General features: G+C 38.9%; 1 protein-coding gene across 8 annotated transcripts in view; it reads right to left on the bottom strand.

Moving 5' to 3' along the window:
- The window catches only part of LOC140185728 (poly [ADP-ribose] polymerase tankyrase-2), a 66,192-nt gene that overhangs the window by 31,982 nt on the left and 8,518 nt on the right, over window positions 1-25,692 (bottom strand). For 3 of the 8 annotated variants that reach the window (XR_011882707.1, XM_072239306.1, XM_072239308.1), the window contains exons 2-12: window positions 22,188-22,412; window positions 11,868-11,963; window positions 11,441-11,477; window positions 8,149-8,224; window positions 7,094-7,188; window positions 4,542-4,608; window positions 3,869-4,055; window positions 2,933-3,054; window positions 2,062-2,153; window positions 1,882-1,960; window positions 1,590-1,761 (exon numbers count right to left, since the gene is read on the bottom strand). Coding sequence is in view for 7 of the 8 variants with exons in the window: in XM_072239306.1 (XP_072095407.1) it covers window positions 1,590-1,761; window positions 1,882-1,960; window positions 2,062-2,153; window positions 2,933-3,054; window positions 3,869-4,055; window positions 4,542-4,608; window positions 7,094-7,188; window positions 8,149-8,224; window positions 11,441-11,477; window positions 11,868-11,963; window positions 22,188-22,412 (1,248 nt within the window). In the remaining variant the exon portion in view is untranslated. Of the gene's footprint in view, window positions 1-1,589; window positions 1,762-1,881; window positions 1,961-2,061; window positions 2,154-2,932; window positions 3,055-3,868; window positions 4,056-4,541; window positions 4,609-7,093; window positions 7,189-8,148; window positions 8,225-11,440; window positions 11,478-11,867; window positions 11,964-14,792; window positions 14,842-15,733; window positions 15,773-22,187; window positions 22,413-25,692 lie in introns of those variants that run through there. The other 5 variants (XM_072239310.1, XM_072239312.1, XM_072239311.1 and 2 more) reach the window with 5 other exon arrangements.

The following is a 25,692-nucleotide window of genomic DNA, read 5'->3' as shown; positions in this document are numbered from 1 at the left end:
TGTCAGAATGGGAATGGGAAGTAGAATTAAGATGGGTGGCCACTGAGAGATCCCACCCTTTCCGGTGGACAGAGCATAGGTGCTTGGCAAAGTGGTCCCCCAATCTATGTCAGGACTCACTGACATACAGGAGGCCACACACACCCTGAGCACTGGATACAGTAGATGACTCCAACAGAATGTCCGGTGAAGTGTCGCCTTACCTGAAAGGACTATTTGGGGTCTTGAATGGTAGTGAGGGAGGTGATATAGGGGCAGGTGTAGCACTTGCTCCGCTTGCAAGGATAAGTGCCAGGAGGGAGATCAGTGGGGAGGGATGAATGGACAAGGGAGTCCAGTAGGGAGTGATCCCTGTGGAAAGCAGAAAGTGGGAGTGGGGGAGGGAAAGATGTGCTTGGTGGTGGGATCCTGTTGGAGATGACGGAAGTGACAGAGAATTATGTGCTGTACACGGAGGCTGGTGGTGTAGTGGGTGAGGACAAGAGGAACTCTACCCCAGTTGGGTGGCGGGAGGATGTGGTGAGGGCAGACATGTGAGGAATGAAAGATGTGGGTGAGGGCTACGTTGATGGTGGAGGAAGGAAAGCCCCTTTCTTTGTAGAAGGAGGCCATCTTATTAGTTCTAGAATGAAAAGTCTCATCCTAAGAGCAGATGCAGCATAGATGAGAGAAGGGAATGTCTTTTTTTTTTAAAAACAAGTCACATGGTAAGAAGAGGTATAACCCAGGTAGCTGTGAGAATCAGTGGGTTTATAAAAGATATCAGTGGATGAGAGAGAGAGAGAGTGAGAGAGTGAGAGAGAGTGAGTGAGAGAGAGAGAGTGAGAGAGAGAGAGTGAGAGAGAGAGAGTGAGAGAGAGAGAGAGAGAGAGAGAGAGAGAGAGAGAGAGAGAGAGAGAGAGAGAGAGAGAAGAAAGAAAGAAAAAGGGAAGGAAGGTCCATACCAGGTAAATTTGAAGGCAGGGTGGAAGCTGGAGGCAAAGTTGATGAAGTCAATGAGCTCAGCATAGATGCAGGAAGCAGCACCAATGCAGTCATTGATGTAGCATAGGAAAAGTTGGGGAGCAATACTGCTGTAGCCTTGCAACACAGACAGTTCCACAATGCCAACAAGGTAGGCATTGCTGGGACCCGTGTGAGCGCCCATGGCTACACCTTTTGTTTGGAGAAAGTGGGAGGAGCCAAAGGAGAAATTATTTAGAGTGAGAACCAGCTCTGCCAGACGGATGAGCATGGTGGTGAAGGGGAACTGTTTGAGTCTGCTATCCAGAGAGAAGTGGAGAGCTTTGAGGCGTTCCTGGTGGGGGATGGAGGTGTACAGAGACAGGACATCCATAGTGAAAATAAGATGATCAGGGCCAGGGAACTTGAAATCATTGAAAAGATCAAAAGAGTGTGAAGTGTCACAGATGGAAGGGACTGAGTCCAGGTATCAGGTTAAGTTCAGTAGGGCAGGGACAAGCAGGAACAATGGGTCTATGTGGACATTCAGGTTTGTAGACCTTAATAAATTAAACTGTGTATTTGACAAAACAGATAAACAAACCGATTAGGATATGGCACAAAGCCCATTAACTAAATCTGCATACCTTGTAGAACCTGCTGCACATTTTCATTGCCTATCTCTGATGCGGTGAAACCCTGAAGAGATACTATAGATGAATCGGTTCCAGAAGCCAGCAAAAGGCGACACGTGTGATGATGACCAGAACGTGCAGCCCTGTGTAAAGGTGTCTGACCAAGACTGTCCAGGGCATTCACCTATCAATCATAATGTGTGATAAGGTAACTGAACAATTTTTGACATTATCTGCTTAGACCAAGTGGCAAATCATGTGCTAAGTTATACTAAATACTGTTAGAGTAAGAGAAAGAACATACCTTTGCATCATTTTTTACAAGTACTTCAATCATATCATTATGGGCCTTTTCTGATGCCATATGCAGGGGTGTTAAGAGGCTAAATGATAAAAGGTCAAAGATAGGTTGAAGAACATCTAAATAAATACAATCTTACAACATGTAAAATTCATCAAAATGACTATTTACAAATCATCTTACTCTTTTGTCTTTTCATCAACATTAGCTCCTTTTCTTAATAAAAGCTCAGCTACCTGTTTTCGCTTTGGATATGGAGAAGCAGCAGCAAAATGCTGTAAAATTAGAAGATTTTAGATGTTTCATTATATAAGAATTGTGTATATTCTAAACAGGCAATCAAAGTACCAAGCAGTAAGTGAAGTTTTACTTGTAGATTTGACAAATATGGTGTACAAATTAATCAGCTACAATAAGTAATTTACAAATAATTTTTAATAATTAAATGCAGACATCATACCAAATAGTGAAATTAAAAGAATTTAAAGATCAAACACCATGTAATAAGTAGTATTTAACAATTTTTCTCACTATAAATGCTATTAAAAATTCAAACCTGAACAGAGTAGAGTTTGCAGATTTTTAATGGGCTCTAAGGTTTTGATTAAAAAAGACATGTTACAAGCTTGTATTTATATAGAAGTTTCAGGGGATTCAATTGCTCCAAATCTACAAATTAAATACATATTTAATTGAATTAAACAGTTGCTTCAAAGCAGATTTAATTCTGCTAACCAGAAATTACAGTATTCTTGAACATAAAGCAGCTTGGCTTACTTTTATGGTTTCATGGTTTTGCTGCGATCTCAGATTTGTTCATTAATCCGAAAGAAAAGCAGCTTTAAGATACTGATGCTTTAAATACAGCTTACAGATCAGCTTCTCAGTATACCTGATCTTTGAAATTCACTATTTCCTGGTTACTACAAAAACGTGTCTGAATCTTTATACTATGAAATTAGTTGAAAAACTTTTAGTGATTTCATTTAAAACTAAAGAAAAATGAGGGCAGAGGAAGTCAACAATGAATTAGTACACAGCTTTCTGTTCTTACCAGAGCAGTTTCATGAGTTTGAAGATGTTTGAAATTCACATTCTCTAAAGAAAGATGTTTTTTCACACCAGCAACATCAGCTTCTTTAGCAGCTTGTAACAACGAATGTCCTTTGAACTCATCTAGAATTGTGACAAATGGCAGCTTGCCATGCTTAAATATTTAACAGCAAAACACATGTATTTTAACTAAATTTAATTTCCCATGTTTCAAAGCAGTATCTGTAAAAGCATCATGTAAAAGGGAGCGATTAAACACCAGTTAGTTCAACATAAATTGCTAGCTGAAATACAGGATGTAACCCTGGGAATATGGTAACAGGGCATTTAGTAATTCTTAAGCATGTTTGTACAGAATTGAGTCAATTGATGAAAGACATTTTCCAGTTTGACTTTAATTCTGTTTTCCCTCTCCATAAATGTTTGGCCAGCAAAGTATTTCCAGCATCCTCTATTTTTAATTACAGAAGGCCAATTCTGTTTCACAAATCAGAATATCTGGTGTTTATAATTAAGATTGTAGGCATATTTTCTCCAAGTTTTACATCTTGCTTCCAACCTGTGCATATCTGATTTCTTTTGATAGAGGCCTTTGTTGCTTTTCAACTGACTTACTGGCTTCTGACTTCCTGTGGATCAGGGTGTGCCACAAAGTTCGAGATGTAAAACAAAAAGCATAGAAAAACCTATCAAACAGCTCAAGAGGAAAATCAGTAGCCCAGATAAACATTGCCATTTCATTGCAGAGATGCAAAAAAAAAAGTCTTCAACAATTAAGTAGTGCAGACGTGATCAAAAGAAATCAGATATGCACACCTTGGAAACAAGATGTAAAAATTGGAGAAAATATGCTGGTCATAAATTTTGCACTGGACTAACACTCCCAAACATTTTAGATTACTTTTAAGTTGATAATACAAATGAGAAAATGACTTACAAGCCAAGCGTTCTTTTAGCTGGGGTGTAGGGGCCAAATCAATAGCACTCTTGTAATGACAGTTCAGTAATGTTGGATCAGCACCATAACTCAGCAAAAGGGAACATACTTCTACTCTGTTCTTGGAGGCAGCTTCGTGCAAAGGAGTAAACTGCCAGAGGTCCATAGCATTCACACAGGCACCATGCTGCAAATAGTTATAACATTTAAAAATAAGGTAAAATATAATAAATGCTTTCATCATATTCACTGTCCAGACAGCAACAAAAAAGTCAAATTCAAATTTTAAAAGAATACCATCCAGAAATGAAGGAATGTCAATTTAAACATTTGCATTGGGGAACCTGCACTTGGACTCTGGGTCCAAGTTGCATGGCAGAGGAAGAAAAGCAAAAATAAGGCATTACATCTTAAAATACAATTTGACAATCTTGGCATATTCAAATGCTTATTAAATTTTATACTTTTAAATACAAACCTTTTAATCTACAGCTGACAAGACTAAAGGTTAAGAGCAAAACTGAGAGTTGTGTTTGAAGTTGAATCTGAACTCTCAGCTTCAGCTACTTCCGGAGCTTCACTCCTTCACAATTTCCTATGTAACAAAAGTGTGTATACAGTACTGAAATTCAGAGCGTCAATGATTAAATATCAACTTTAATTAAATACTAACCTTAATTAAAAGCTCCGTTACTTCATAATGACCATAGGAACAGGCATTGTGAAGAGGTACTAGATCTCTAAAAAATAAAAAAAGGTTGCATTTGTTGGAGTAATATATACAGTAATTCCAAACCCAACTTTAATAAGACCTGCCAATGACTTGTTTGTAAATGTAGTTCTTCATGAGATCTAATGCACCACATTTGGTCTAAGCCAGTGGCCTGGCAGAGCAATCCCACTTACACTCATTTTATTCCATAGCTTTGCAACTTATTCTCTCATGTGCCCACAAACTTGCTCTTTTGATTCCTTTGACATCTTATAGTGAGGGACAATTTTAAAGAAGCTCTGAGAGCTGATGGGATTGTTATTTGAGCCAGCACAGAGTCAACCACTGGGTTGAAATAGCTTCCGCCTATGCTACAGTACAAGGAAATAGGAAAAAACCAAAGCTCAAGCTGTATTTTACTGTACAAATAGCTGAAAACAACATTCATATTTTGACATTGCTTTCTACCACTTGCACTTAGCTTCTTTACATTTTACTGACACGCTGCATGCACACGACTTCCTCCTATCTGTAGGAGCCAGAACATTAAAATGCTAATATTGATGACATACTTACAAAATCATTTTTTTCTTCATTTGAAGCTCATGGTATCATGTGACATGATTTATGGCTCATTCTAGCTATTGCAGCTCTTGCATACCTCTTCACTAAGTAGTAGGAGTACCCACAAATCAAGGCTCAAGGACAAAGTATTCTTAAAATGAAACTAGGCATACTTGGAGAGAGAAGCAAGATCTGGTTTACAAACAAGCTCTTTTATGCATCGAAATTGTATTGTTAGCATTTAGTGAATTTAGTAATTTTGCTGTAATGTCCTTACAAGTGTTTGAGACAATTCATTTAAAAGACCGTAATATGGCAGCTGGGAAGCAAGTAAAGCAATTGGGCATGTGATAATTGCTTTGTTGCATTTTAGTAAATACAGAATTATGAATTAACAATTTCCTTTGTTTCAATAGCAAATTTTCCTTATTCTGAATAGGATGATGTCATTGCATTCCGATTTCTGATCCCGTTTTTAATGCACTGAATGCTTTTGACCCAACAGAGACATTTAGATGGACAATCTTCAGAATCACTTGCAATGTTATTCACAGCAAAGCAGAGGACACATTTTACAAGCACCAGTGTGTATGATATTATGTACTATTTAAAAATTAAGGTGCACAGAAATTACCATAATATTGCTAAGGGTAGATTATGCTGAACAAATCTAATGTAGGTGAAGTATACAGACTTCACAAGGGATTTAATAAACACTTTTACAAAGGAAGAAGGGAGTTTATCAAATACCCTGTAAAGTCTATACTTCACCTCCATTATGAGAAGTTCACACTCATGGAATAGAAATAACTTAATGACCTGACTCAAAAAAAAACAAGCTACAGAGGCTAAGGAGCAGAGATGTTAGAAGAGTTTAGAAGGATTTGCATCAATTCAAGATTATAGAGGACAGGAGAGCTCTTTCCCGTCACGTCAAAGCTTACTCAAAGCAGGCAGCACAAGGCTGCACAGATAGAAGCAATAAATTACGAAGATAATAATACATTAAGCAAAGAACTGTGATGCAGATGAATGTGTAGCTAATCACCTTAAACCCAAAAGGAAGACCAGAGTGGTTTGCTGCTGAAAAAAACCAAAGACTTTAGTTACAGGGCAGAGGAGAAGGGTTAACAAGTGTTGAAAATGATGTATGTTAGGCCTGATCAACAGAATATAATCAAACTGGCTAACGAAATGTTGGCCAGTTTTATATCCAAAAGACTCGATCTTAGTAAAGATATCAGAGATATGTAAATCCCATAAAATCCACGTGGAATACCCAAGAGTACTTTTGCACAACACATCTTAGCCTTTGAAGGAATCCAGCATGTACTGAACAGGATGATACTGGAACTTCAAGGATTAAAGTGTTAGGAGAGATCCTAGAAATGGGAATCAATTTCCCCAAAATTTAGAAGGTAATGGGGTAATATTTCAAGATACTAAGAACTGGTATGATAAAATTATTCCTGCTGGTGTTGGAATTTAAAGCTGTGGTTCAGACAGGTCTTTGTGATGTTAGGAAACATTTCTGCATGAAAGGCAAGAAATTTGAAATTCCTCCAAAAATTATAATTGTGGGCATACTGTTATTTATCCAAAACAGATAGATTATATATTTATTTATTTGTTAACCAAAGGCACACAAAGAAATAGGCACAATATAGATACGAAGTTAGGGACTAATTAACTATACTCTTATTAAACAAACAACAAGCTAAGGGCCCAACAAAGGCCCCTTACTTCATGTTCTTTTTTATGTGCTTCCATTAACTATCAGAATACACTAGTTATTAAGGATAGGCACAGGCACAATGTCAAGCAGGCATGGAGATGCTAATATATGGCTAGCATTATGTTGACTGATATATTTCACTCTATTGTCCCTCCCATCATGTCCAGTCCTCCCCACCCCATGTTGTTTGTACTGTGTACACCAAAATAGTTACCCTTTATCCTTAGCATGAACATCTGCACCATGTTGTAATAATAGCTGTACGATATTAACACGGTTATATCCTGCTGCTAAATGCAATGGTGTGGACTGTGAAGAGAGAGAAAAAAGTTTTTATTACATCCAAAAAGTGATAGCTTGATTCAAGACTATTACAATACTGCTCCAAATCATATTTCTATAGAGCAATGAAATACACTACTGATATTGTTCATTGTTTGCAAAAATACAGTTTTAAAGTGTTAATATACCCTTTCCAACTACTTTGGCTTGATCCAGCCCATTCCCTGCACTTTTCCCATATGCAGACATCTCTTTTGTAACTTCAGATGATTAATCCATCTGGAGGCAGAGCAAGCTGCCAGCAATGGCAAGTCTACTCCACCAGATCCTGATGCCCTAACCTCCAAATTCTCTGTTGGCTTTTTGACAGCTCACCAGTCAAAGTACTTGATTGGTTATAAATGCCTTTTATTGTTAGAGATATTTAAAGAAAGTTAACTTGATTTAAGAATTAAAAATATTAAAGGTCTTAAATTACCATAAACTAAAGACACGTAGGAAAAATAAACTACCAATCTAAATTCATCATCTTAATGAAAAGGGCAGGGCTTGCATTAAGCCAAGAAGCCAGATGTGAAGAGAGCATCCGGCCCTTAAAAGCAGGAAATTAGTCGTATTGGTATTCAGCACCAACATGGGAAACTATAGCTGCATTTGATTTCCTGCTCATCTCAGATTTCTGTACTTCACTGGCAGGCCCAAAAGTAATGAGCAGCTTCTTCAACATTCTCTACAGAACAACTGTATATCCATCATAGTTAGAAAAATTGTTGTAATACCAGCACGATTTGACTAGTAAACAAAGCACCCTTGCAACATCAGTAGGTTTGATGGAGCACGTAGAATTAGAGCTAAAGTAGATACCTGAGGAATGTGCTGTCATTGGAGAAGGTTTACAAGAATGATCCCAGGAATTAAAGATTTTTTATATTTTTCCATTATGAAGTGAAAGTATGTGCACTTGGTGACAAATAATGCAATCCTTACCTTTCTACCATCACTAGCATGGCAGTTTACATTCAATGGTGTAAGTAGGGACATCAGCTTTTCTTCATTTCCATTCCTATAAACAAAGCAAATTACACAATTCTCTATGCTATTTAAGTGAATATATTTTAGTAAACACACAAGTTTAAAAATCACTGGTTGGCTATTAATTATATTTACAAAATTATAGCTATGTTTCTTCTGTTTAACTGGCTCACACACTGAAACCTATACCTCAGGGCCTAAATTTTTTCAGTTTGCTTGTAGAAACAACATGTAGGACGCCCAAGTCCAAATTGTAAATGAAGACCTTCTTCAGAACAGAAGTACGCAACTTAAAATATTCACTGTTCCTTCATATTATTGTGATCTAATGACACCATGTGGTGAAGTACCGCATAGCATTATTTTTAGGCAGAGATGCTTTTCTCTTTAACAGAACTGGGTGTTAAGCTAAAAGTGTGATGAAGTTACCAGATTTGTACAGAGCAAAATTATCTTCTCTTGGAATAGTTTTATCAGTTTAACTCTTTAAAAGAACAAGAAATGGATTAAAACATATGGAGCCTCATAAGTAGAGGTGCTGGTGAGATTTCTTGGCCATGGCATCATTCATGTTATTGTGACATTATTGTGGATGAACCAGGGAGGTTATTGGTGATGTTCACTCCCAGGAAGTTGAAGTTTTCAACCCTCTCAGACTCAATACTGTTGACATAAACAAGAATGTGTGCATTCCGCCCCCCCCCCCCCCCCCAGTTCCTGAAGTCAATAACCAAGCTCCTTTGTTTTGCTGACATTGAGGGACAAATTGTTGTCTTGACACCACATCACTAGACTCCCTATCGCCTTTCTGAATTCCTATTCCACATTACTGGAGGTACAGTTCACTATGGTTGTATCACCTGCAAACTCTTAGATGCATTTAGAGTAGAATCTAGCCACGCATTCGAGACTATATAGGGAGCAGGAGCTGAGGGCACAGTCTGATGGGCACTTATTTTGAGAATAATTATGGCAGAGGTGTTGCTGCCTATGTTACCTATTGCAGATCTGTTGGTCAGGCAGTCAAGGATCCAGCTGTAAAGAGGGGTGTTCAGTGTGGTCTAGGAGTTTGGCGATGAGTTTGCATAGAATTATTGTGTTAGAGCGAAGCAATAGTCAACTAACAATAGTCTAATGTAGGTGTCCTTATTGTCCTGATGCTCCAAGAGACGAGCACCAGGGAGATAGTCATAGTCATACTTTATTGATCCCGAGGGAAGTTGGGTTTCGTTACAGTTGCACCATAAACAAACAGTAATAAAACCATAAATAGTTAAATAGTAATATGTAAATTATGCCAGGAAATAAGTCCAGGACCAGCCTATTGGCTCAGGGTGTCTGACCCTCCAAGGGAGGAGTTGTAAAGTTTGATGGCCACAGGCAGGAATGACTTCCTATGACGCTCTGTGCTGCATCTCGGTGGAATGAGTCTCTGGCTGAATGTACTCCTGTGCCCAACCAGTACATTATGTAGTGGATGGGAGTCATTGACCAAGATGGCATGCAACTTGGACAGCATCCTCTTTTCAGACACCACCTTCAGAGAGTCCAGTTCCATCCCCACAACATTACTGGCCTTACGAATGAGTTTGTTGATTCTGTTGGTGTCTGCTACCCTCAGTCTGCTGCCCCAGCACACAACAGCAAACATGATTGCACTGGCCACCACAGACTCGTAGAACATCCTCAGCATCGTCCGGCAGATGTTAAAGGACCTCAGTCTCCTCAGGAAATAAAAGATGGCTCTGACCCTTCTTGTAGACAGCCTCAGTGTTCTTTGACCAGTCCAGGTGGTGTCTCCCATAGACCTGCTTTGGTGGTAGGCGCATTACAAAGGGTTGAGTTTGTCTGTGATACTGGAGTTAATCCGTGCCACGGCCAGTGTCTTGAAGCACTTCATGATGGTGGATGACAGAGCCATGCCACTGGCTGGCAGCATTCAGGCACGTTATCAGGTTTCTCTTTAGGTACCACCATTACAGATTGAAGCAGGGAGAGGTTAAAAATGTCTGCAAAAACTCCCACCAGCTGATCTGTGCAGGGTTCAAGGACACGGCCAGCGACACCACCTTGGCCAAATGCTTTCTGTGGATTCCCTCTCTGAAAGACTGACCTTATATTTGCAACAGTGTTTGTGGGCTTAGATGTACTGGAGGCTGTTGGGGGCAGGTGGTGACATTTCAATCACCTTCTGTTCAAAGCATGCACAGAATGTGTTATGCTCATTGGTAAGTCTTCCCGACTTCGTTTTGCAGCCTGTATAAGCATGCAAAACCCTGCCACAATTGCCAGCTGGTCTGGGACTAGATTTTGGAAGGGTATGGTCTCTTAACATTTCCGATTACTTTACAAATTTGTATCTCAATTTCCTGTAAAGGTCAGAATCACTTGAATTGAATGCCATAGAGCTCGACCTCAGAATGGATTGTATCATACGGTTTTCAGTTTGGAAACATGTGGATCGCCCTCTCTGGTACACAGTACTCAACACACTTGTTGATAAAGTCTGTGATGGTGATTACATACTCATTTAGTCCAGCTGACTAATCTTTGAACATGGACCAATCTATGGACTCAAAAGCATTTGCATAGAAGCTTATCCATGCCTCACCTCCAGGGACATTTTCTGATCTAATTACTTTCTTAATCAACATCTTCATTCAATTAAAATTTGCACTGGCCCGTATTCACAAGAAATATAGTTGAGCTCATAACTTATGCTGAAACCCATCTATCTTAAAATGACACAGTTAAGCATATTAGTATCTATATAAATTCCTGTAATTTTCACCTATACATTTTCAATGTGTCTTTGTTGTTTAAGGTAACCTAATTCACTGATTAAATGCTGCACTCCAATCTGTCACTATCAATTTCATCATTAATTATGGTTGCATGTATGATGTCAATGCTTTGTGATATCAAATGCAACAATGACAGTTTAAACAGATGAATATTCTAGAAGGCTTCCGCAAAGAATGTAGCAGTCCCTTTTGATCGATGGAAGATCACTAATTTAAATGTCATAGTTTTAAAGTAATTATATTAATTTTATGATGTCCTTGTGCATCTATTCTATACTCAGCTGTTCCAACATGGTCTAGATTTAAGCACATACTCCTAGTCTGATTAATCAAAACTGAACATAAATTTAACAATTTCTGAGAACATTGGAGCAAATGAAACAAAATAGAACAAAAACTGATCAATTGTCCATTGACTGAATGGGAAAGCACTGTGCGCATACCTTGCAGTTTCTAAGAGCTCATCTTTTTTGTATTCACCTGTAAAAATTTAAGCAGTTAAGTGTTTAACAAAGTTCACATCATGAAAATTCATAATTTCTAGTGCTTTACTAGTCCCTCCTCCCATTTATAAATCTGGTAGTATTTATTTTACCCTTTTATTTCAAGTAGCACTGTAAAGATTTACTGTTTTGCTGTTTTCATTTCTTTCCCATTTCAATCTATCGTGCAGCTGGACTAAGTAATGCAATCCTTCTACTTTGGTGACTCTTACACCTCGTCTTCAGCAGTTCACCAGGAAACACGCAACCTCTTGCATACAATTTCACTCGCTTACTGGAATACTTCATCTCCCCCTTCACCCCCCCACCTCCCACTTCAGTCCTATAGCTGCAGCAAATCCATTAAAGAGACCTAAAATTAACTCACCTGTCAAGAGCATTTTAGCAGATGGGTCTGCTAAGTCTAATGCTGTTCTTCCATCTGTATTACGAATGTGAAGGTCAGCTCCATGTTGGAGTAAAACTACAATAAAATTGATAAGAGGCAAAAATGAGATGCACATGAAGTGGAAAACTGTCCTTCTGGTAATAACCTACTTCATTAAAAAAAAATAAAAAGGGTCTAATACAGCATTTCAAAATTCAATGATTATGCTCATATTAACAAAGGCATATAGGCACTATTTTGACAGGAAATTTTCAATATTAACCCTTGAGATGGTATTGCAGTTAGCAGCAATGCCCCAGGAATAAACATGCACTACAATAACACAGAAAGACATCTAACATATAAGCAAAATTAATTTCCTCTTCAAATTTCAAATACTGAACTTGCATCCCAACTCCTCTATTCCAATTTCTGGAAAGTACAATTCTTCTATTGTTCTTTGATTGCTCCATGATTTCAGCTAGGATACTTTTGCTTAGAAGATAAAGCCACTTATATTGACAGATCAAGCTTATAAATATTATTTCCATGATAAAACAATATTGGCTGCTTTAAGTAGCTCATTTATTAAAATCCTCCGAAGTACTTATTAATACATCAGCAATACTGCTTTCCAAAACACCTGATAATTATTGATTCTAACAGAACCTAATGTGCATTACTAACCTCAGCACAATAATGTTTGAACTTTTAAAAACTCTTTCTTGCTCATTATTCCCAAAACAAAATTACTTTAGGTGATAAGATTGCAATTTTCAACATCAAGTTAATAATCTACAGTTCTAGCTAGGAAGACCAGTTGCTGATTTACACAAGCACCTCCCTGGCTTCAGTATGCGATAGTATAGCTGTGGCACTATGAGACAATATATGTCAGGCGTATCCTTAATGATCGGTGGTGCCATGGTCTGTTTATTGAAGCATAACCGATGCTGAAAGTTTTCCAGATCTCTAATGACATTACTGGTTAATGCACAGTGCAAGACAACCACAAAGAGAACATTATCAAAGAGTAAATGAGGGAGATCTGAGCTGAGCTGATACAAGTGGATAGAATGCAGCTCCTCTTATAATATATATTTTTACACATTTCACACTGCCACAAGGATTACATCAGATTAAAAAAGCAATAAAATTTTCATCCAGATTTTAAACCATTCGGTATTGTTGAAAAATCCATTTATTCCTCTCCCATGATCATTCTTTAAAAAGACAGTTACAACTGAGCGATTTCCAGAATGAGATCATTCAAACAGACTGGCGTTGAACTGGAGCTAAGAGTTCCAGGTTACCTTCCTTAAAGAATATTAGTGAACCAATGTTTACAAGAAATCAATAGCCTCGTGGCCACCACTACTGATCTGGAAAATCTTCACAAAACTAGAAAAAGAAATTTAAATATCTGACTACCATTGTAAAATGTGGATTTGTTAGACAATATCTCTGGATTACCTGTCAAGTTCACAGCCATGACTCAACTGTACACTTCTTAAACTAAAAGATGCTTTCAAACGTTGTCAGTATCAACACATGGAATATTATGGGTAACAAAAATGTTCTTCCAATAGACAAATATGAGAAAATAAACACTGGAGAAGGATAACTTTGACATAAATGCTGTCATAGATGAGGTGAAGTGTTTTGGTGTTGCAAAATGTAATTGGAAGGTTTCCTCCATGAAAAACAGCAACTGCAGCTGTGTCAGGAATGAAATCTTGTTACTGTCAATCACAGACTCATTCCAATCCTGAGTACTATAATGCAAAACAAAAAAAAATACTAATTTCAAATCATGCAAATACTTAGTCCCCTTGCCAACAAAAACTGATGGGAATTCTTTTCTCCTAGTAGGCCAAGTTGGTAGAACCAGTGAGACAGAACGTGCTGATAATAAAGAACTTATTAGTTTGGGCAGGATATTAAGTGTCCATGTAGAACAGAAAAATGGTTTAGAGGAATACAAAAGAACAAAAAAAAGACATTAATTACCCAAAACCAATGTAGTTGGGTTTAAAATATGTAAACTTTATGCATAAATTACATTTCCAAATTTTCTCAGGTTAGCTTAAAAATATTGTGTGAATTGATAAAATCCGTCCATAGTCTTACAGCTTTTAGTAATTGTATTTGTTTACAGGCATTCAAAGAGGCTTTAGATATTGAGTTGGTCCCTAGCGATAAGATTCCTATAGGTATCTTTTAACTTTTTCTGAATTCACTTAAACTGGACTAAGGTTCCATTTACTTCTTGAAATCAAGTTTTAAAAAAGTGGGTACATAATCCCACACTCTGGAAAAAAAAGCTATTTAATTCATCAAGTCTATGAAAGCTCACACAGCAGCTCAACTCTCCACTAATTTTCCCTGTGATCCATTGTCCCCACTGTTCCATTCTATTAGGGGCAACTTACAGTGATCAATTAATTTACCAACCTATGTGTTTAGCATCAAGATGAAAACCACAGAATGGAATCAGATGTAATCAAAAGAAGAACATGCAAGTTCTGCTTAACAGCACAAGAAGTTGGGTTGCTGGTGCTGTAAGGCAGCAGCTTCATCAGCTGCACCACTGTATTGACTGTCACTGACTGAAAATATTCTTCTGGCCTTTCCAGAATAGGCACCAGCAGCTTATCTTCCTTGCTTCCCTGACCCCAGCACTCACATTACTGTCTCAGACAGTCTGGAGCCAAGTTCAAAGCTTCAAATGACAGCAGGGCTTTAATGGACTTAACTGAAAAGACCAGAAAAGCCCAACCTACAACACACACTGGGAACCTTCTGACAGCCAGCAAAGCCCCAGGACCCGTTTTGCCAGCTGTCAAGCCTATTCCAATGTAGTTATCACTGACAATAAAATTATGCAAAACACTGTGTCAGACAACTTAAAGAAATATAACTTACCTCATGCTTATACTTTTCTTTCCTGAAGCCCTAAAGCTCAAATGAAACCCTATTAGTGTAATAAACCTATTTTCAGCCATATTAATTAAAACTACACTTTAAACATACTGTTAACATATCAAAATGCTTTAAAGCACAATTTCTTTAAAATTTTGCACATTACTTCGAACAAAAAAAGAAAAAATGTTGCATGCCATTTATGCTCCTCACACAAACTTTGAAATGTCTGAAGCACATTAAATCTCTATCAAAAATTAAGCTGAACAACAAACCCAAGGTCACATGTACCTGAGTCTTCTGTAATTGCATTCTCCTTCAAAGCTTTTAAATCATTGACTGGGGGGGGGGGTAGCAGGGACAAAAATTTCTTCTTTACTAAAATGCACCATAAAAATAGTTTAGAGTCACTAATGCATTAGTATTGGTATAACTGGGATAAATTACAAAAATTAAACTGGAATGAATCGAATATCTTACTTTCAGGGAACATTAGCTAAAACAACAGAATAACATTTTTTCCCTTTTGTTTTTACACACACACACACACACACCATCACTGGTGTAATGAAAGGAAAAAAATGGCTCAAGTTTTTTGTACAAAGCTAGCCTAATTTTAACTTTCTGCATCTGTATATGCAGTTAAATGGGAAATCTCATGACTGCTGTCTGTGACAACTCTACTCTTTGCTGCTGTTTACACAGAAGCAATCAACACTGAACCAGTGATAATACGGAATTTTCACACTATTCCTAGTGGAAAGATTGCTGAAAACATTAAACCCTGCAGAATGAGATGGAAGCAAGCTTTTAAAGTCTATCATAATTATGACTGAACCACTTAATTGGGCTCACTGTGGACTGCCATTCCTTCTACACTACACTAATAACAATATTCAGTTTTAATTTCTTTTTAAACTGTTTGCTTATATTTTATCTTGTACCTTAATCCCATGTGAATGTCCCAATCTTTATTTCGCTTTCTGTAAGAGAGTAAAACATTAATTAACAACCTGTGGGTTTTATTTCTTGGCTTGCCAATTGTGAAGATTTATCATTCTGATTGGCTGTTAAAACCTATCGAATATTGAAAGACCTAGATAGAGTGGATGTGGAAAGGATGTTTCCTATAGTGGGGAAGTCATTTTTTTGAACTGCAGTCATTCTGGTGAAGAGTGAATTCTAGAATTTAGCCCAACAACTATGAAGAATGGCAATACAATTCCACATCAGGAAAGTGTGTTAGAAAGTAGGGAAACTAGAGGTGCTAATTTTTCTATTCAACAAAACTCTTTGTTCTGTGTGGGACAGGCAATAGATTAGTGAGGTGCTGTCAGAATTAGTGCAGTGCTTTTTGCAGATGGAACATATCACATCAGTTAAAGAGAATGAGTTTATGGTGGAAGATGGAAGAAAAACAAATCAAGTGGACAATCAAATTTCAAGCGCAGCTAGAGCTGCATTAATTCTAGTTAATGGAGATATTGCATCAACTTCTGACTCATGACTTACTGGAAGGCTTTAGGCATGAGTATGTCAGCTACTCAGGAAAAGACACCAAGATTTCAAACTGCATTGCAGCCAATGCATTTGTGTGATTAGTCTAACTACCACTTCCAAGGATATAGGAGATGTTAGGTTTGATTCTCATCAACTGTTGAACAAATATGTGCACTAATGTTACTTGTCGCTCATCAATACATGACTAGGCCTTGTTGCATGTAGATGCAAACTACTTTATTTTCTGACTCATGACATACTGATTGTGCAATTATTTTTAACACTGGCTCACTCCCCACCTTCCAAAGAACAAATCCAGTAGAACCCAACTTGCTCAACCTTACACGACCAAACTGCTTGGTGAAATCCCTCATCCAGTGATATCCTGTGCCCTTGTGCTTCTTCCAAGCATTGTTCAACATGAGCCAAGTGGTAATGAGAAAAGGTACTTGCCTACAGTTGCCCAGATACTATGAGATCATGGGATGTACAGTCTTGCCGGGGACCCTTCTGCTTGTACACTGGCAGCCACCTCTGATAGGCTGTCTTGTCAATGAACAGAGTAGGAAGGAGTCTGGCATATTGCCTGATGACTCTCTGATCTTAACCATAATTTAAAAAATTCCAGAGATCAATTAAATTCAGTGGGAGCTTTCCTATCCAGATCTCGTGCCCAAGTTAGTGCCAAATACCCCATGTGTGTTTTTTTTTGTCAGTATTTCAAAGTAGTGCTTGATGATCTGAGTAAACCAGAACAGTTTGTGAAACTACTTGGATTTTTCCAGGACAATTTTTCGATAGCCCCCCCACCCCCCCACTGAATTGCAGATTATTAACTGGATACAAAAATGCATAACTTCTATTGTAGGATTTGAACTCAGGTGGCTGAATTACTGATGTGATAATGTAATTATTGCTTCACCACTACACTCATATGTGGCTTGTGTGCTTCAATGACCCGGAGGGCTATGCTGGCTGGAATCAGGGCCTTATGGTAGGGTCATCTAAGCCAAACACAAAGAGTAGAGGCCAGATTAAGAGTGCTCCATCTGTCCTGCAGTTTCAGGGTTCAGCTCAGGGGTAACAACCTTGACTGGCCAAACAAAACTGCCTCAGGAACAGCAATGAAGATGCTGCCCTAGATGCCAGCAGGCATAACGGGCAGTAAGTACTGCACTTGCAAGTCATCACATTTGATGTGCAAGGCAGGAAAACATATGGCCCAGAATTTTCCAGATGATTGCTTACTACAGATAATCTTACAGGGCAGCTCTGCTCTAAATACTCTTTCTAATTCATTTCTGTACTACTTCAAATTACCAAAATGTTTTTAATTCCGAGGAATTGCTTCACCAAAAATACAAGTTGTGCAAAGCAATGGAGGAAATATCACATACAATACCTCATACTTTAAACATTAAGTAAACCACTAGTGCTGTGGCAAGGAACCATACCTACTTTTCTCCCCATATCAAATGTTTCAATGACCAATCTTTTAATTTAAAAGCATTTAGCAAACAGACATTTAAGATCACTCAAAATATTGGAAACTATTTTCCTTCACCTTCATACATCAGAAGTTATAACTCAACAGATACGGGAGGCAAATTAACAGGCTGGTAACCCAGAACTTCCCTGCACCTGCCAACGTCTCTGAATTTGCATCCCACCCTGACAATCAACATTCAGTTAATAATCTACAAATTTTGCAGCAACCTATAGGCACAAGTGTTTTGTGCACGAGCACAATGCACAACACTGGTCCATCACAAAGCAGCTCAATGAACTGCACTGCAAGTTGAAGGATTTGAGTCCTATGCAGTACATTTGCTTCGGTTCTTAATCACATTTTGTGTAGTGTGGAGGGTACCTGCATCTTTACAAAGTCAAGCAGATACACAAAATCATCATCTGGGCTAATTCAATGGTGCCTTTCACATCTCAAAGAGTGGGGTACAATGGAATAAAAGCTACCGCTACAATACCATGGCGAAACCTCTTCTGAAGTGTTGAGAACTGTTTCAGTACCAAACCCTTTGGAGAATATTTGGCTTTGGAGGGCAGAAGTACTGTTGCCAGAATGATACCAAAAAAGCTAAGAGTTAAATTGCAAGATGAAAGAATCAGATTAATACAGCACAGAAACAGGCCTTCAACACAACTGGTCCATGTGGACTGTAGCATCTACTATTCGAATTCCAGTTGCCCGTGTTCAGCCTATAACCTTCTCAGCCCCTACCTTCCAAATGCCTATGTCAAATGTTGCAATTATATCCACCTTGACCATTTCCTCTGGCAGCTGATTCCAAGTATTCACTACCACCCCCCCACCCCCGCCACCCGTGCAAAGAAGTTAACTCTTGGATCTCTTAAATCTCATCATCTTGCATCTGTGCCCTCTATATCTGGATTCCCAAACTCTGGGAAAAGATTATGACTATATCTTTCAAGATTTTATAAAATTCCATGAGATTCCCGCTCAGTCCGCCTTCCTTTAAGGAACAACAATCCAGTGTGGCCAACCTCTCACTATAATTTAGACCCTCTAGTCCAGGCAGCATCCTTGTAAATCTCTTCTGCTCCCTCTCCAGTTGACTATGTCTGTCCTATAACAGAGTGAGCAAAACTGTACATAATACTCCAACTGTGGTCTCACCAATGAATTAAGTAACTGCGCATAATGTCCCTACTCAACTTAATGCACTAATGAAGTCCAGCACGTTAAATTCCTATTTCACCATCCTGCTAACTTGCACATCCGTTTCAATGCTCCTGAGTCCCTCTCAGTGTCCTGCCATTCACTATAAAGGTCCCAAGCTGGTCTGAATGTCTAAAATACCTCACGCTTATCTACATTGAAAAACATTTGACATTCCTCAGCCCATCTTTTTAACTGACCACGATCTTTGTAATTCATTGTAACCTACTGCATTCTCAACAGTAATTTAGAATCAGCAGTAACCTTGCTGATCATTTCACACAAGTCATTTATGTAAATATTGAGTAACAGCAGTCCTAACACTGACCCCTGGGGCACCCTTCTAGTCACAAACCTCTAGTCAGAGAATTGAACTTCAACCAGCACCCTGTTTCCTATCATTGAGTCCATTTTGTGTCCTTCTTGCTAGCTTCCCCACCCTACCCACACCAAACTCCATGATCTAACCTTCCAGAATAGCCAGCCATGCTGCATTTTGTCAAATGCTTCTAAAGTCGATATAGCCTGACCTTCATCTATCCCATTTGCTTATCTCTTTAGAAAACTTCCAAAATATACAAGATATGATCTCCCACTAAAAAAACCATGCTGACTATTCCTCGACTATCTGAGTAGACCTTGTCATTAAGAACTCCCTCCAGCAACTCAACTACAACTGAAGTCAGGCTCACCAGCCTGCAGTTCCATGGCCTGTCTTACTACTCTTCTTGAGCAATGGAACAAGATTAGCCACCCTCCCATTTTCTGGAACTTCGCCAGTGGCTAGCGGCAAAGAAAGTACCTCTAAAAGGGTCTCCACACTTTCTTCCCTGGTTCTCCTATGAGGTCCAGGGGTGTACCTGATCAGGCCCCGGGGATTTACCCACCTTAATGTGCTTCAAGGCTGAAAATACATCCTTCCTCATGATATCCACACGTTCTAAGATTTTACTACTTATTAATGTAGACTCTGCTCTTCAAGTTCCTGTTGAGTATTGGGTGGTCTATAACATGGCCCTATGAAAGTGACAATCGCCTTATTTCTAAGATCTACTAAAATGGCCTTGTTAAATGATCCCTCAAGAATAACATCAAGTAGCAAAGTGTGCAGCTAATAGTGCTATTGCCCCACAGCACCAGAGACCTGGCTGCAATCCAGTGTTTGAGTGCTGCCTGTATGCAGCTTACACATTCTTCCTACACCATGTAGGCTGTTCCAAGTGGGGATAGAGTCATAGAGAAGTACAGAACAGAAACCAAAACCATACAAGCTGCTTACTCCCATCGACCCACCCTGAGACCATAACCCGTTGAAATTCAGCTCGCATGCACCACTTGTGCTGGCAGCTCTCATGAAATATGTTTTATACTCACAGATAATTTAGAATTCCCTCTCCCACCAACACTCCCACATGAACTGGTTTAATTTTACTTATCATGTTCCTGTTTTGTTTAAAGGTGCTATGCTTCAATTTATTAGCCTGAAAAAAAAATACTCTATTACACAGCTTAATGACAGCTACACCTGGTTTTTTGTCAGCTACGTGAGACAGTCCTTCTTCCAAGCCTACACTGCTGACACCCCCAACTCTATGTTGGATTAGTGACTGCATTGGTACTGCTTCCTACACCCACCCTGAGCTTATCGATTTCATCAACTTCCACCTGCCCTCAAATTTACTTGGTCTATTGATATTCTCCCTTTCTCAATCTCTGTCTCCATCTCTGAAACAGACTGTCCTCAGTTATCTTTTATAAGCCAACTGACTCTCACAGCTACCTGGACTATACCTTTTCCAATACTATTCCCTTTTGCTGGCTCCTCGGTCTCTGCCACATGCGTTCTCAGGATGAGGCTTTCCACGACAGATCATCAGAGATGACCACTTTCTACAAAAGATGAGTTTCCATTCCACCACCAATGCTGCCCTCACCCATCCTCCCACCTCCATAACAGGGATGTCCTTATCTACCACCCCATAATTTTTATAATTTTCCAGCACTTATCCCTAGACAAGTGCCTCACACCGGACACCTCCCTCACCACCATTAAGGGCCCCAAACAGTCCTTCTAGCTGAGATTTCACTTCATTTGTGAGACTGTCTAGGTCATCTATTATATCTGGTGCTCCCAGAGCAGCCTCCTCTACACTGGAGAGACCAGAGACTGATTGGTGGACTGCTTTATCATTTCATCCGCCAGCAGTCACCCGTTTCAATTCGACTTCACAGTCCCATTTGATTATGGCCTCCTATACTACCACAACGAGGCCACATTCAGGTTGGAGCAGCAACACCTCACATTCCATCTGGGTAGTCTTCTACCTAATGGCATGAACATTCATTTCTCTAACTTCCAGAAATTTCCCCCTCCTCCTCCTCTTCTTCTTCTCCCCCCACCCCATTCTGTCCCCTCCTCTTCTCACTCACCTAACACCTCCCCCAGTGTCCCTCCTCCCTTTTCCCCCATGGTCCACTCTCCTCTCCTATCAGGCTTTTACTTCTTCCACCTATCACCTCTCAGCTTCTTATTTCATTCTTCCTGCTCCACCTACCCACTTTCCCCTTCACCCGGTTTCACCTATCACCTACCAGCTTGTAGTCCTCTCTCTCTTCTCCCACTTTATTCTGGCTCTTTCCCCCATCCTTTCCTCTTCTGCTGAAGGGTCTCAGCCTGAAATGTTGACTGCTTATTCCTCACCATGGATGCTGCCGGACTTGCTGAGTCCTCCAGCACTTTTATGCGTGTTGGTCTTTCAAGTGGTGTTTGTATTCAAGCATTCAACAACTTACATTTACTGCTTTAATCAGTTTTAAGAAGTATCTCTTCAAGCATACTTTTTAAAAAGCCTGTACATGCAAAAAGGTGTTTCCTCAACATCAAATAATAATTTAAAAGTGATGAATACTTCAAATTGAAATTTCTTACATTAATAGAGACAACTACTCAGCAAAAAAAAACATTGTATTAATTTAATGCTGATTACCAAAAATCCAAGTTTTAAAAATACATTTTGTTGAGGCTGTAAATTACAATTATCACTAAACAGAAAATTAACATTGCTAAAAATTATGTGGCAAGATTAACTACAACTGTCCTATATTGCTGATAATGAATACTATTATACTTTTAGATTTATGGAGGGGGAAAAAAAAACAATAGAGATAGTCTCATTTAACCAAATCACAGAAAGGCCTACCTATGCATACGTCAATTTTGCCTTTGATGGCAGCTTCATGGAGAGGCGTGTAGTTCCAGTTATCACGAGCATTAGAATCAGCACCATGACACAGCAGCAGATTAACAACTTCTGCATGACCAAATGAACAGGCATTATGAAGAGGAATAAGGCCTCCATCGTCTCTTGCATGGACATTAGCACCACTCTGAAGCAAAAATTCAACTACATCCTTCCGTCCAAAGCCTAGAGGGATTGATGTAGAGCCGTAAGTTATCGCAGAAATCATACATCATCTCCAAATAACCATCTCAGTCATGTGAAAGCGTTTCATTTAAGTAATACCCATTAACAGTACATCCTTCCACTTATTTTACATTCCAAAATAAATTTCTCGCCATATTGTGCAAGTAATTTCAGAAGCTAAAACATTTGCCAAAATTCACACATTCACAAATGTAATAACAAATGGTAGTGAATTGGGTTTCTTGCAATATTTTAAATTTCAAATTGCTATCAAAGTAAAATTAAATACCTCGATTGCAGGCATGATAAACTTGGCTGAGGGAAGCAGGAAAGCTTACACACTTCTCTCAGAAGCAGGACACTTTTCTTGTTCATTAGTGGAACCTGGGCATCACTATCACAGCAAGCACCCAAGCAGTTATTCACTATCGCCTTACATTCAAAGTAAATTTCATATCAAAGTACATATTCTTTACCAAATACTACACCAAGATTCACTTTCTTGTAGATATTCAGAATAGAAGAAATGCAGTGAATTCTAGTTAATTGGGGCACATTGGGACCAGTACATTTTGGCCCAATTGAGCAGTTGTCCCAATTAGCCAAGGTGTCATGGAAATAAATAAAAAGGTATAAAAAAAGACAAAATTGGGATGATTCACCATCAAGACATTGTATGAGGTACACAAATTGCCATTTTCATCTATATCTATTGATTTCATTGTTAACCAATGTACTCAAATGTTACTATGGCTCAGGAGCAGTACAATGTTGCATTAAGGTCTTGCTGCAAAAATGTACATTTTATCAGTGGGAAAATTACTGGTAAGGGAGTGCTGGATGATAACAATGATAATAATTACACTAGATTGATAGAGTGGTAAATGGCCTGAGTGGATGTATCGCGTAGATAGGACATCCCGTACATACAAAGGCAACTTCTCATGTTATTGGATATATATCAGTGCTATGACTGGATAAGCGTAACTAGCTAATCTATAGACCATCAGCCATTACTGCCTGGTATGGTGCAGCACCCTCTCACGGGAAACAAACTACAGCAAACTGTCCGCTCAGGAGAAAAGGTCATTGGCTGCAGTCTACCATCACTGCAGGACTTATATGTGTGCAGGACAAAGAAGTAGGTAGGAAAAATTATTGCAGACACTAACCCTGCAAAATGACTTTTCCGAAAGCTTCCTTCTGGTATTCTCGTTAGCTACCCCTGCCCCCCTCTATTATCCCCATCACTACTCTATGAATTCTTTAAACCTTATTGTTATAATGCTGTTTACATTGTAAATACATGCTGGCATGTGTGTATTTACACACATTTTAAACCACAACCGCACTTTTAACTCCTAACTTTATTTTTATATAATTCTTTAATTGCTCTGTTTTATACTTACATGTGTCCTGACCAACACATCACAGCAAATTCCTACTACATGGCAGCACATAAGGCAAATAAAGCTGATCTTTGATCCTAGAGACAAGTGTACATTTTCAGTATTGCAGTTGGGATGAAGTGAATCAAATTCATGTTAACTGACACAACCTCTGGTGGAGACCTCAGTCAAGAATGGTTGGGTAGTACAAATATTGACTAAGCCCCGAGGGACTAATTGAATCAGCACAAACAATATCTTTTCTTGACTTCATGTTTTCCCATTCATCTGTTGCACATGATCCCTTTTAGCAACTACCAGTTGGAGTGTTAACAGTCCTTGCAGAGACAAAGTCCCATCTTAACAATGAAGACACATAAAATAGGAACAAGCTTGAGAGACTGTTAAGGTCAGCTGATTTGGACATCAAATCTACTTTCCTGCCTCAGTTCTGGGTTTCCCTACAACCAGAAATATCCTTGGAGCCTTTTTACATTTCATTTTTTTTTAAAACAAACTCCAATGACTATAAAGCCCAAACCTCCCAACCTTCCTTCATTTCAAGAGGCAACTCAAAACTGCCTCCGATGCAAGAATTACCTCTCGTAAGGAGATCAAAATGGTGCAGTGTTCCATTATCACTTGGCTTCTCTACTTTTATACTCCAGTTGCAAAGACCAACATCTCATTTGCTTTCCCAATTTCTCAACAGACCTGCTTAATAACTTTGTATTTCATGTAGAAACACCCCTTCAACTGAACACCAATATTTATTGATCATTATGCAGTACATTTCAACAATTCACTTTTCTATTCTTCCTACTAAAAGGTAGGAAATCTCATACTCCACCTGTCAAATTTCTGGCCACTCCTGCAACTCATCTACATCCACTAACAAAGTGTGTAGGCCATGGGTCCAGGGGACTTGCCAACCTTGAGCTGAATCAGTTTACCTAGGAATTTTTCCTCATGATAATGACTGTCCTGTGTTTTTACTTTTAGTGTTTCATAATGTGAAACCATATTCAAGTCTCTGCAACTTACATACCTATTAGCCAGTTTTATCTTCTGGAGACTAACATTAACTTTCAACACTTGCTTTCCTTTCTTTAAATACTTTTAACAGTCCTTAATATTTGTTTTTCCAGTTCCAGTTAGTTTAATTCTAAACTATTTTTCTCTATAAAGTCACCCTTGGCTAGGTTCTGAAGCTTTCTGTAATCCTTTATTCTGCAATTAAACATAAAAATACAAAGTACTTCAATTTGAAACTATCCTTAATGTCCTTAGTTATAGATGTACCATTCTTCTCCTTTTCAATCCTTTACTATTTTTCAATGGAATACACATTTTCTACTGGCATGGTAGTGAAACACATTAAGTGCCAGTGATTGAAAGATCGGGATTCAATTTCCACCACTGTCTGCAAGGACTTCCTCCCCATGACCTCATGATTCCTCCCACTTTCCAAGGACATACAAGTAAGTTGTCGGCATGCTACATTGGTGCTAGAAACGTGGTGACACTTGCAGGCTGCACCCGGATCATCCTCACACCGTGTTGGTCCTTAATGCAAACAATGCATTTCACTGTACGTTTCAATGGACACGTGACAAATTAAGATAATTTTTATCTCGACAAGAATTACGAAATGGCTTTTAAATTGTCTGTGACTGCTGATGCACTATCTTTTATCTAGTTTCCTAGACAACTCTAAGCCGACTAGGCTCAAGCTGCAGGCTTGCTTACTGCTACAGTCTAGGAGAGGAGACGCCAGAGGCGGAGTAGCGAGGCACCCATGCTCGGTTGGGGGCTGCATCTCCTGTTGGTGTTGCTCTCCAGCGTTCGATCGGTGAAATAACAGGCTGGATAGCAGTGGTTGAGCTCTGCCC

This window comes from Mobula birostris, chromosome 21 (genome assembly GCF_030028105.1).
Source record: "Mobula birostris isolate sMobBir1 chromosome 21, sMobBir1.hap1, whole genome shotgun sequence".
NCBI classification, from domain to species: Eukaryota; Metazoa; Chordata; class Chondrichthyes; order Myliobatiformes; family Myliobatidae; genus Mobula; species Mobula birostris.
Note: the sequence above shows the minus strand (reverse complement) of the source record. Positions and strands in the feature narration are given on the sequence as shown.